General features: G+C 36.7%; 1 protein-coding gene across 3 annotated transcripts in view; it reads left to right on the top strand.

Moving 5' to 3' along the window:
• Positions 1-12504, top strand: part of ARB2A (ARB2 cotranscriptional regulator A) — a 282938-nt gene that overhangs the window by 53626 nt on the left and 216808 nt on the right. For 2 of the 3 annotated variants that reach the window (XM_074166154.1, XM_074166153.1), the window contains 2 exons: positions 957-1022; positions 7940-8131. In XM_074166154.1, the coding sequence (XP_074022255.1) occupies positions 957-1022; positions 7940-8131 (258 nt within the window). The remainder of the gene's footprint in view (positions 1-956; positions 1023-7939; positions 8132-12504) is intronic. The other variant, XM_074166155.1, reaches the window with a different exon arrangement.

Here is a 12504-nt window from a genome sequence, read left to right as displayed (position 1 = left end):
CCTTTTTTTTTTCTTTTCTTTTCTTTTTTTTTTTTTTTTTTTTAACTCCTGTAGCCAGTGAAATCCAAGCAGTTACTTCCAAACCATTTTTACAGCACCATATGGACAAAGCGCTTTAGTTTGTTCCTCAGCTTAATTCCCAAATTAATAATGGTTAGAAAGTTCTTACATCTGCATCTCCATTTTTTCTTTGAATATATAAGGGTGAAAAAAAAATTTTCCCTAGATATTAGGCAAGCCTTTGAAGTGTGAACTTTGCTACACTCGAGACGGCAAGTCTTTCGTTGCGACTAGGTTGGTTTTTTTGGTGGCTCTTTGAAATAATTCCTTTTGTTTCAGGTCTAAAATTTCAATTTTATTTCTGCGTGGAGACAAGAGACTTAAACTCCCCCATAGAGGGGAATCAGTCAGGGTTTTTCTTCTATTTAGAAACCTTTGACCCATCCCTCCCCTGTTCAGTGAATAGAAATGGCAAGGCAACTTGTGCTGAGGGTGACTAAAGATCTGCTCTCCATGTAGCTCGTGGAGTGAACCTGCAGGGGAGAGGGTTTCAGGAGTCCTGCTTATGGGAAAAAAAATGCTTTTAAAGTATTTCTTTGCAAAAGAGAGCCTTTCTTGTACCCCTGAGTATATATTAATTGGTTATAATCCTTAGTTTTGAGGCACATAATTATTCACACAGCAGCACGTGATGGATTCGCAGGTACAGTTACAATTTCTTTGTACTGGCAAGCAGCCTTTTCCGAGGGACAGAGGAGACCTTTTTGTGTAAAGCTCTGGGTTCTGTAATTAGTAGTATGGCAAAGAATTCAGATAGGTGGCAAAACGTATACAAGTGCTTAGAAGTTCAACCCGCTAGCCTTTAAGTTGTCTGCCTGGATATGTCGTTACTGTAAGTGCTTTAACGTCTGTTTGCATTTCTTTTTATCTTCCTTTTTTTTTTTTTTTCTTTCCAGATCATTACTAAATATGTTTATGAACTACTGCAGAAAGAATGCCACTTGAAAAAAGTGACTCTCCCAGTAAGTATAATTTTTTTTTTTTTTTTTTTTTTCCGAGGATGTTATTTGTTTGGATCTGTAAAAAGCAGAGCCTTCAATCCAGTATTTGGATAAAGACGAGGTGTGCCAGGGCTCCAGGCAGGGCATCGTCTCCGGCGCTGCCTTCCCGTGCAGCTTCCAGCGCACCTCTCGTGTGCTTGATTTCTCCAGCTGAGCCTTCCTCCCCCTACCAGGTACCAGAATTTTCAAAATGTGGTAGTTTTGATAGAGGTACCACATCACCGTGCTTTGAAAAGCATTTGTGAATGTGTTGAGGCCTCTGCAGCTGGATGTAGAGAATAAATGTGCCGTTACGGGCAGAGGGATAAACTCAAGTTGAGTTCCATTAAACTACTTCAAGTCTTTTTTAAAGAACACACTTTTTCAGTACCTTGTAGCATGTATGTAATATAAGGTGCCGCTGTTTAGTGAAAATATTTGATCAACCCTTGGAAGTGATGAAGCATTCCCCAAGGAACACGTATGAGGGCATTTGTAAATACATGTGATACCAGGGTGATGTTTATGCATTTTTACATCCTGTAGTGCAGAGCGTAGGGGAGACTGCCCTGTGACAGCACCGAGTAGGTTTTCCATTGCTATCAGAAAGGATTCCTCAGCTACTTCCATGTTCCAGACCACTGATGTATCAAAAGACTTCTCCAAGCCACGTCACCCTCTCTCTGTCAAACCAGGAAAACAGCATTTGTAAACTTTCCAGTGCTTGAATTTTGAGGCTGTACAACTTTTCTTTGAATGTCCTTTGTAAAAAGCAGGGTGCCTATAAGTAATGCAACGCTAAGGCTGATCTATTGGCCTTAAAAAATGAAGACGAACAAACTTGGAATAAGTATTACAACCCCTCCATCACCTCTGTCACACACATGGGGACTTTTCTGCACAGCTTTAACATTGGGGTGTCTGGTTTGGGAGAAGAATGGCCCTGTCTAACTCCCGCTGTTGAATTAATCTGTGTTTACTCTTATTTATAAATTATGTAGTAATCACTGATGTACTGATGCACTTTGTCAGTAGTACATTTAAGCTATTCTCAGATGACTTACTTCCAGCTTCTGCAAAGTGTCATAATTTAATTGCATTTTAGAGCAAAGTGAGGACTCAGACAATATATGCAGCTGTTTAATTTCAAGCAGTGTGGAAAATTTGGCACAAGGTATGAGCACCATTCTTTACTAATGACTATTATGTGCCTGAAGCCCTCTCTCCAGTCAAAAATAGGTTATGAAGAGGACTAAAAATCTGAAACAATGTATGGAGAAGGTGAAAAATTAAATCTGTCTAAAGGCTATGTTCAAATCGCCGCTGACAGACTCCCAGGTAACAACACAAAGAAACCTGGTTTAAACTAGTAAAGGAGACTAATAGAAGTAATAAGGCAGCTTGCAGGAAGAGTAAGTCCTGTTCAAGTGAGAATAGAGAAGAGTATAAATGCTGGTAAGTTACATATAAAACCACAGTGAGATCACCCAAAACTGAATTTGAGGAGCTTGTTACAGCTGTAAAGGCTAATAATAAAAGAGAGCTGATGAGGCTGATGTATAAGCTGTATGCAAAAGGAACGCTCAGCTCAAATGAGAAAAACTAACATGGTTGTTTCCTATGTAGTTTGTCCAGTTTCCACACTTGAATTTTTTTTTTTTTTAAACAGGATACAACTCTGAGGAACTGTCTGAAATTTGATATATCAGTAGAGGAGATCTTAGAACAAATTGATATATCATACAATAATCAAATTCTAGGATGAGATGGTTTTTAAGCCCAGGGTAATATAAGAAGTCAAATATGAAGCTGCAGAACAACCAACTAGCATGTAACTTACTGCTGAAATCAGCTATTTTCATCAGAGCAATGGAAAAAGAGTAAATGTGATAGTCTTTGAAAGGCCTCCAGGAGTGATTCATAGCGATTCCTGTGTACTGGGAGGAAATAATATATTGAGGGAAAAGTCAGTACAGGTTTCTTTTTTAAAAAACCTACTGGAATTCATTGAAGGAGTCGGGGATGGCATGAAAAAGAAAGATCTTGTCAGTAGGAGTGTACGTGGCTTTCCAACGAGCTGTCAACAAGCTTACCAAATGCTTTAAAAAAGATGCTCTTATGGCATAGGAGGAGGGAGTCCCCTTACGAGTTAATCAAAGGAAAAAATACAGATTAAATAAGTTGTTACTGGTGCAGTGTTATTAATGCCTGCACTGACATAGTCATGAGTAAAAGGAAAAAAGGAATTAATAGAAGCTAACAAACTTTGCTGTTTTTTTCTAACATTATTTAGAGTACTTAAATCTAAAGCTGATCATGATGAGTTGGGGAATTGTTTCATGATGCTGAATGATTGGAGGATAAAATGACATGAGATTCAATTCTAGTAAATGTGAAATTATGGGGAAAATAACTCACTCTGTAAACACAATGGTGGCCTCTAAATGAGCTATTACAACTCAGGAAAGAGCTTGGAGTGATTGTGAATAGTTCTCTGAGAACATCAGTTAGTGCTCAATGGCAGTCAAAAACCCTCAAAGCAAATAGGATGTTAGGAATTAGGAGGTGTTGAGAACAAAACAGAAAAACATCGTCATTCCACTCATTATGTGGGCCCCCATCTTGAACACTGCATGGAGCCTGGACACCATATCAAAAAGGATATGAAGAATTTAAAAAAAAAGTACAGAGGAGGGTTACAAGGATGATCACAGGCATGAAATGCTTTTCAGACAAAGAAAGATTAGACAAAGATTCTTCAGCTTGGAAAATAGATGACTGAGGAAGGAATATGACAAATCTATAAAATCATGAAAGGTGTAGAGAAGATGAATAGGGAATGGTTTTTCGCTTTTTTCATAATAGAGAAGCTAAGGGGCATCAAGTTTAAATTATCAGGCAGGAGACCGCTACTGAAAGAGAGGCACTACTATTTTATATACGTCCCAATTATATTGTGGAACTCATTGCTGCAGAATACTATCTAGGAGACAGGTATAAATGCATTCAAAAAAACCATCTGACAATACTGAGGTGGGAGGGGTGCATTGAACTATTGTCCCTGCTGGTCCAGTCGTAAACGCTGGCTGGAGAGGCTCCAGAGCTACTGGTTGCCAAAACCAGGGAAGAATCACTATAACCACCCCGTTCCCCTAAACAATCTGCTTGTTGTCAGAAACAGGACCCTGGGACCTTGGTCCGACCAGGATGGCTGCTCTTATGATGGGAACATTTTAGGGATGAATACGAAAACATGTTTTATTCTGAACTTTGGCACAAGTGACCAGAAAGTTGGTGTATTGGCCTTTCTTTTTCCATCAGCTGATAAAGAAGTAGGCAGTCTAATGTAATGATGTTTGAATATATGAAATGTGTTTCAGGACTGTGTTAAGTGGAGTGCTTTTTTTTTTTCTTTTTCAGCGTGATTTTAGTAGTGTACAGAAATGCTGTGCTTCAAAGGTTTAGTATGACAGCATTTCATGTTCTCTTTATTTTTCTTAATTTCAACCTTACGTGCAGAGTCCAACTTGCTGTCTTTATTTTGCTTTCTCAGGTGGCAGCTTCAGTTCTGGACACAATTGTTTGTAAACTTCTTTTCAGATACGAGAAGAAGAACAGTTGGGAAATCAGGAAAGCTCTCCTGTTATTTTACTATGTCAGCATCTCTGGCAAAACATAAACCTGAACATTTTTTCCTACACAGGGAGGCTGAGATGCATATTGCATTATTGTTACTGTAAAGTATTGTAGTTCTCTTAATGTTCAACATATACGACTGGACTTGAAAATGAAGAGACTCATATTCAGGGAGAAGGCATTCAATTATTTCTTTTAAATTTCTCATTTTGTGCTCCGTTGAAGGTTTTATTGTAAATATAAAGAGGACTGCAATTTTTTTATCCAGATGAAGTCTTTGTATTTCTCTAGTTTTAATGGCATAATCAGTGATTGATCTTTGCTGTTCTTTAGCTGTTGAGGACAAATAGAGGGTGCTTCTGAATTAAATGCATCTTTAACAGCTTCTGGGAAGGCCTGAGATGGAAGTTTAAATAATTACTAACATATTTTATTGGAGATGGCACTGAGAGGTCTCACTTTGCAGAATCTTCTGACTTATCAATGCTTTGCTCTTCCACTTCAATAGGTAAAACTTCATTCTGTAGTTCTCTTGATCTACTAGACAGCCAAGAATATTTTTCTTTTGGAAAAAATGTTCTGTGATCCCCACTGCATGTTTCTTTTGGCTGTTTTGTTACCTAAGTCCAGTCAATACTTGTTCAGTAAAAATTCCACTAGTTTTAGGTGTCTTAAGTTAGTTCTGGTAATCGCCAAGTGCTAATTAGCTGCCTGTAGTATTGATCAGCAGTTTTCATTTTTTACAAATTTGAGTGAAAAATTTTGAATAGGGATATCCAATGTTGTGAAGACTGTAACGTGAGTTAGTGAGTTTTATGTAGAACCACTTAACAGAAGACTTTTCTTATCTTGCGAAGCAAATGAGCAGTTTTCTCTCTCCACCAGCTGCTCACAGTTCTCACAATCTTTTTGAGTCTTTTCAGTTTCAGTTCCGTTTATTTACCATGTTCTTTCCTCCAGGCACAAGTTACACCTGTTTCACTTGTTTGTAGGCTCTAGGCTCATAATTTTTATTGTGTTTCTTAACCGGAGTAAGAAAAATATTAGTGGATTTTTTTTCCCCTTAAGAATTTAACGTTCAATCTTAAAAACTAAAAACTTCCAATTTAGAAAATAAAAGACCCCTAGAACCTAGTCAGGTCTCCTGCATCTTGGGTTCCGTCTGTAGAATATGTGCATCTATGTTCAATAGACTGGTACTACTGTACTAGGTGATAGCTCATTTGAGACAGAACTCATATGGAAAAGTTAATTCGCTGCTTGAAAACCTTTAGAATGTCATAATGTATGTAGAGTGCATAAGTCGGAGAATTCACCGTAACTGCATGCATTCATAAACCTTCAGGTACAGCTGTGCGTTGGAAAAATAAATCTGAGAAAAGGAAAATTAAGCTTTAAGCAGTGTACTTTTAAACAGTAAATTATCAGCAGAATTTAGATTGGTTTGACATTCCTAGCTACATTTTATTGGAAGGTTATTATTGCATGCGAATAGCAATGTTGAATCAAATTGTAAAATTAAACTAATTGAAGTGTAGCATTTTACTGAATTTATTTAATTTGTGTTTAAATAAATGATCAGAAATAATTGTTCATGAGTAGGTCCAGAAGAGAAAGTGGCTAATAAATATAAAATATTTTATGCAGACTCGGTGTGTCTAGTACTAAATGGTATTCTAGGTTGATTTGTCAATAAAGTAAGGTTGTGCACAGGAGTGACCTTTATGTGCATTCTTTAGGGAAAGCTTGATCTAATGAATTACTCCTGTTTGAAGACAAATTAGCTTGAAGAAAAGTTTCCAAATGTGATTAATTTGAGGAAGAGAATGAAGAGTTATTTTTTATGATCTTGGCAAATATTTTTAACTTTATAAAATTAATGTATTTGCAGAAGCGTGAACTATTTATATCCTCTAGTACACATGATTACTAAGTGCTAGTATTTCCTAAATATTAAATAAAAATTAATTTATAAGTGCTAAAACTTAACAGCTAATGTCTGTCTTTGAGATACAAGTTCACAATGTTTTATCTTAATTCCAATATTTATTTGCAAAAGTCACTACATCTTGCCAAGTACTATCTGAGATTTGGTGTTGTCTGGCTTTTTACCTAAGCCATGTTAAATGTTAAGATATTAGTGCCACTAATTCAGAAGCGTGATCTGACTGTATCCCCCACGCGGCACCTGTTGTACGTACATGCTCCAAACTCTTTTCAACAAAATGTATTTTTTACCATGTTTTCTATTTTCACATAAAGTGTGAGAGGAGGTGAGTGCATCTCCTGGAGTAAAAAGTGCAAGATGAGGCAAGATGAGATGTTAATGTCGTTTTGGAGCAGGAGTAAGCTCTTCAGCAGATGGACGGGGAGATTTGCCTGTCCTTTTTTTTCTTTTCTACACATTTACGGGAAAGAAGGGGAAGAATGAGTAGACAGGGTGTTTCTTTCTGCCCTCACATTATTTACACCAACACAGTTCTTTTGCCTCGAGCCAGGCTGGGAAAACCAAGTGTAGACCTGCTTTGTAGAACCTCTGTTTTTATTGAACAAAAAGTGCTCCTTTACTCTCCAGAGTAAGGGCAAAACTTGGAATTAGATTATGGTTTTCTGACTGTTGAAGCTGGTTGTTGATCTGTTCCTGTAGCAAAGTAGCTGAGCATTGGCCCAGGTGCAGGCCTCTTAATGAAGCCATTATTTAGACCCAAATTGGATTTCTATATTTTATTAGGCCTATCCTATTAAATTTATAACAGAGAAATTTACAATACTGGTTCATACGTAGCTTATTGGGCATTTATGTTGAGGTGACTGAGATGGAACTCTCTAGGATTTTTTTTGTATTATGTAAGAATTTTATTGTTGCTTCAGGCATATCAGAGGTGACAAATTACTTGATTTTCCCCCCTCGCCCCCTGATTGTTCTTTTATGGACTTTCTTTTTTGCCAGTAAATTTCTGTAAACAACTGATGTTTCAAAGTTTTAACATACTTTTTGCCCCTTTTTTTGATTTAAATCTCCCTTGGATTACTGCTCTAAACTGTGGTATATTTTTATGTTTTGAAGTTACATTGCATGGATACGACCTTATGCTTTATTTTTATTTGGTGCTGGGCACACATTAGTCCTTATAATATGCATACAAATAGCTGTTAAACGGTGAAACTTTTTATATCACTTTGGTGGCTAACTTTACAACTACAGGTGTTCTTTTAAAAATTTTTTATTGATGCATAAAAGAGTGTGTTGTCTGCAATTGCAGGTTGATGCAACTGAGAGTGAACCAAAGAGCTTTATATTTATGAGTGAAGACGCGTTAACGAATCCTGATAAGCTGTTGGTCCTAATTCATGGTAATGGCGTTGTCAGAGCAGGTCAGTGGGCGAGGAGACTTATAATTAACGAAGATCTGGACAGTGGCACGCAGATACCGTATATAAAGAGAGCTATTGAGGTAAGAGAAAGTGCACGTTTGTATGGTTTTGTGTCTACGTGTGTACCTGTGTACGAAGAGCTCTAGGTCTGTGATGTTTTAATCTGTTAAATGGCATTCAAACTCTCAATATGATCATTTTATTTACTGTGGGAATACTTGCTTGTTTTTTTTCCTGGACTTTTTTCTAATGGAACCGCGTCTCTCTCTTGCAGTACAAGAAATTTTAGTTGTGTGTCATGTTGTTGTGGCGGCGCTGCCATGCAGTTTAATATGGCAGCTAACGTGACAAGAGCCCTTAGCAGGCGATGAGCTGCAATAGAAGGCACTACAGAAATTTGTTATGATTTGAAGTGTTTTCTTTTACATTTCATTAAATTTGTACGTATTCTCACTCAACGTCTGTTGTAATCTCATGATAACATGAGCTTTCATGATAACAGCAGGCTTTTTTGCTAGGCTTGTACTGAATTTATTAGAGGCACAGTCTTTTCCAGTTTTGCACTGAATACTGATTCATTCTGATTCACCTATCAATACTTGACAGTAAAAAAAATTTACATTTTATGGACACTGTTTTGTTACATTTACATCTACGTGAGAGACAATGCACAATTTGTGTAGTGTTCTTAACATAGGAACTTTGTAGGTGTAATTCAAATCTTGCATCTTGCTACCTAAATGAAAATTCCTGTAATAAACATTAGAAATGCCTATTTAGGAGTCGGTATTTCTATTATATTTACCAAGCTAAGCTAATGTTCTACGCTAAATATCAGTGTTGTCACTGATTATTACACGTTTTGCTAAATGAAGTTGAATTTTTTGCAGTTGGCTTTAAAGTATTCAGTATAGAAAATCATTCTCTTCAGACATGTTTTCTTTTTTTTTTTTTTTTTAATAACTCAAAGAAAGGAATCATATTAAAACATGGGGCCATTAAGTTATTTTTGTCTCGTACAATCTACTAACAAAGCACCAGACTACAGTTTGCGTGAAAAAGAAACTTAGTCTTGTGAACATGATGCTTGCCATCTTCTAACGTAAAATTTTTTCTCATTTTAAATCAAGACTCAGAAGAAGAACTCAGGGTTATTGAGTGTAATATAGGCGTATGGTAGGTCCACTGCAGGAGGTTAATTTCTAGAGTGCAAGTTCCAAAACCTTTCCCAAGAAACTCGAAGAGGTGTAGCTGCTTAAATTTTCGTAGCGATGTTTACTTGCCCACAGTTTCATTCTTTTCTAGAGATGCTCCTGTCTTGGCTAAAATGAGAGGCTGAGAGTTTAAAACTGGGATACTATTCCTAAATTAACAGATAAGCTTCAAGAGAGTATTTCTAGTAGAGGAAACTTATAGTTCTTTTTCATGTTCTCTTATTTTTATTTATTTGATTGTGCCAGTGTGACCAAGAGCAGACCTGCATTCTCTCAAATGGTTATTATCCTTAAAAACAGATTATGTAATTCTGCATTTTGAATGCTTCTTTAAAAAAACACAGGAAAGAACCCAAAGAGTTTGATGAGAAAGTATCTTTAAAAAAATGCAATAATTTGATCACATTAGGACATCAGACTTTGTGCTCTTGTCTTTTGACATCCTTCTTTCTTAGTGTGGTTTTTAATTTGTAGTTCTCCTTAGTTGAGTAGTTCCAGCCACTGTTAAACCTGCTCTCCCTTTTTGTGCATCTTAAAATTCTGGTAAATTTACACTACATGTTTAGAACACATACTATTTGCAATTACTTTTTTCATGCAAAATGAAGATTAAAATGTGTTGTGGTTTTTTTGTATCCTCTAATCACCGTAGTGGGAATTGGATGTATATCTGGTGAGATAAGGCAATGTTTTATGGAAAAAATAACCAGTGAAGGTATTCGGAATCATTATGTTGTGACTAAAAAGAGAATGCAGGTAGTTACATGCTGATATCATGTCTACTTCATGTACAGATTATATAAATTACTCCTCCAAATGAAGGAAATTATGGCAGAGTCGAGTATAAGGACTCCAATTTTAGTTAATAATAATAAAAATTGCATCCTTTTCTGGGTTTTCTGGTGTTCAATCCTCTAGTTGATTTAGGTACTTCTGTCTTTTATGAAATGGAAATGACTGGTCTGGGCAGTAAATGGCCGGAATGAAAATTGTGATAACTCCTCATGCAGTGTTGCCAGTTTGAAGTCAGGAATTATTTTCCTTGATCTTCCAGTGTTTCTTCTATGAAGAGGTGTCATCCTTGAATGAAACCACCAGACCTTATCGAAGCATAAGATTACAGTGCTGATGACAGGAGAACATGGATTATTTTTTTTTTCTTAATAAACTATGTGAATTTGAAGTGGATAATGGTATCTAGGATTTGAAAATTCCGCTGATCTGTTGTGAGTGAGAAGCATATGCACGTAGCTTGAAACGTTTGCTGCAGGCTAAGTTTTCATTTTTAAAAAGAAATTAAAATTTGTAAGAGGTAGTGCTTATCTGTCTTTTGTGCAAAAACCAGTTCAGAAATGTCACCCCTACTTTCCTTAAAACAAAACCAAATGGAAAAACAAGCAAAAAAACCCCACTGTACATAGGTCAAAACCGTATCTTTTTCTCTGCTGCTTTTCTCTGTGGAGAGCGATGAGACCACCACAAGCAAGTTTCAGCTCATTTCTTGGAAAAACTCTTGCACCCCTGAAAACAGGGGTGCAAAAAATGGAGTTATCAGTGAGCAGTGGGTTGAGCAGGATGAGCTGATACTGCTCTCCTAAACAGGTAGCTAAGGGAAGGAAAAAAAATAATTGAGTAGCTACAAATATGTTTTTTCTTTTCATCTGGGTTGTTCTGGTAGGTAAAACTTCCCCTTCCATCTTTTACGTCGAATTCTGTTGTGTAGATTCAATCTTTTGTGTTATAGGTGTGGGGAGTAGTTTACAAGGTTTCATGTGAAGAGGTAAGATTAACACGTTAATTCAGAAATTCAAGCTTGATTGTGTAAAAGATTTTGAAATGGGAAAGAGGAAGGGAACAACAAGTGACAAGATAGAGAACAGATTGTACGAAAAGGAGGAGGGAGAAAAGTGTATACAATGTGAGAGACAGATATGTGTAAATACATTAAAACACGGTAGGAAAAGATCTACTTTCAAAAAACAAGAATAAAAAAGGCAAATGTGATAATATAAAGCAGTAAGGCAGTAAGAAGAATTTAATTAAAATTATAACAAATACATATTATAAAGGTATTTAAAACAAAAAAGATGGCAATTTCTTATGAATATGGTACAAAATAAATATTTCATAGTTTTGTTGTTTTGTTAAAACAGAACTTTTCTACTGAAGCTTTGTGCAGTGGGAAATACTGATTTTTGACAGAAGCTGTCATTGGATGTGTGAGAGACTGAAGTTCAGGTCCCTCCTCTATTCCACTATTCCAATTTTAATGATAATACTGCACTGGAGCTATTTCACTTTTTATAAATAAATAAATAAATAAATATAAAATACATAAGTAAACAAGCATAGATTCGAAGAGGCAGTTTAATCTTTCTCTTCTACATTTTGCGTCAATGTCTGATTCAGTGCCCATAGAGTCAGATCAGTGATTTAGTAATATGTATGATGAGATGAGTTATTAATTAGTCATATATACAATGACTGCAGCAGTGCTAGGAGGAGATGGTGAGAGACAGAGCTAAATTCTTTAATTCAGCGATGAGGGCATTTACTTGGGGTGTCAAAAACGAAGGATTTACATTCCTGGTTTCATTTAGGTAGTTCAGGGGCTCCCATGTTCCCTATGAGAACCTTGGTCACCAGGCTCTTTAGGAGGAGGAGGAGGTTACGTGGAGGGACGCTTCTCTGGTTTGCCATTGAGTGGCAACCCCATGGATGGTAATCTAAATACTTGTCTGGAAGATGAACCAGTGATACTAGTGATAGAGGGGAGCAAGCAAGAAGGGCAGAAAAAGTTGACCACTGCTCCATGCGATAGCGTTCCTTCTGTAGAGGTTGGAGAAGCAGATTCTGTGCTTTAAAATCCACTGAGAGTTGGGCAAGGAGAAGCTGAAGTTGATCTACTGACAGAGGAATTTTTTTCCTTGGGGAAATGGGAGTTCAGCTTACCTAAGTTTGGACACGGTGAAGAGTTTTGGAGTACTCTTATCTTTGATACCTTTCCTCTAGGGAATACAGAGGACATCGGCTTTACTGCATGAGTACAGAGAAACTGTTGGATGCTTCCTGTGCCTTTGGAAATTCAGTATGTTTGTTACCTAAGAGAGCTGTGGTCCCAAGGATGCTAATAGAATTCAACCACAGCAACTGTCAGTTATTTGATTTTTTTAAAAATTATTATTTTTTTAAAAAAAATCCAAGAATTACTGCTTGCTTTCAAATTCAGCACGCTTCGA

The sequence above is a fragment of the Numenius arquata genome, chromosome Z (assembly GCF_964106895.1).
Source record: "Numenius arquata chromosome Z, bNumArq3.hap1.1, whole genome shotgun sequence".
In the NCBI taxonomy this organism is placed as follows: Eukaryota; Metazoa; Chordata; class Aves; order Charadriiformes; family Scolopacidae; genus Numenius; species Numenius arquata.
This window is presented reverse-complemented; position numbering and strand designations above follow the sequence as displayed.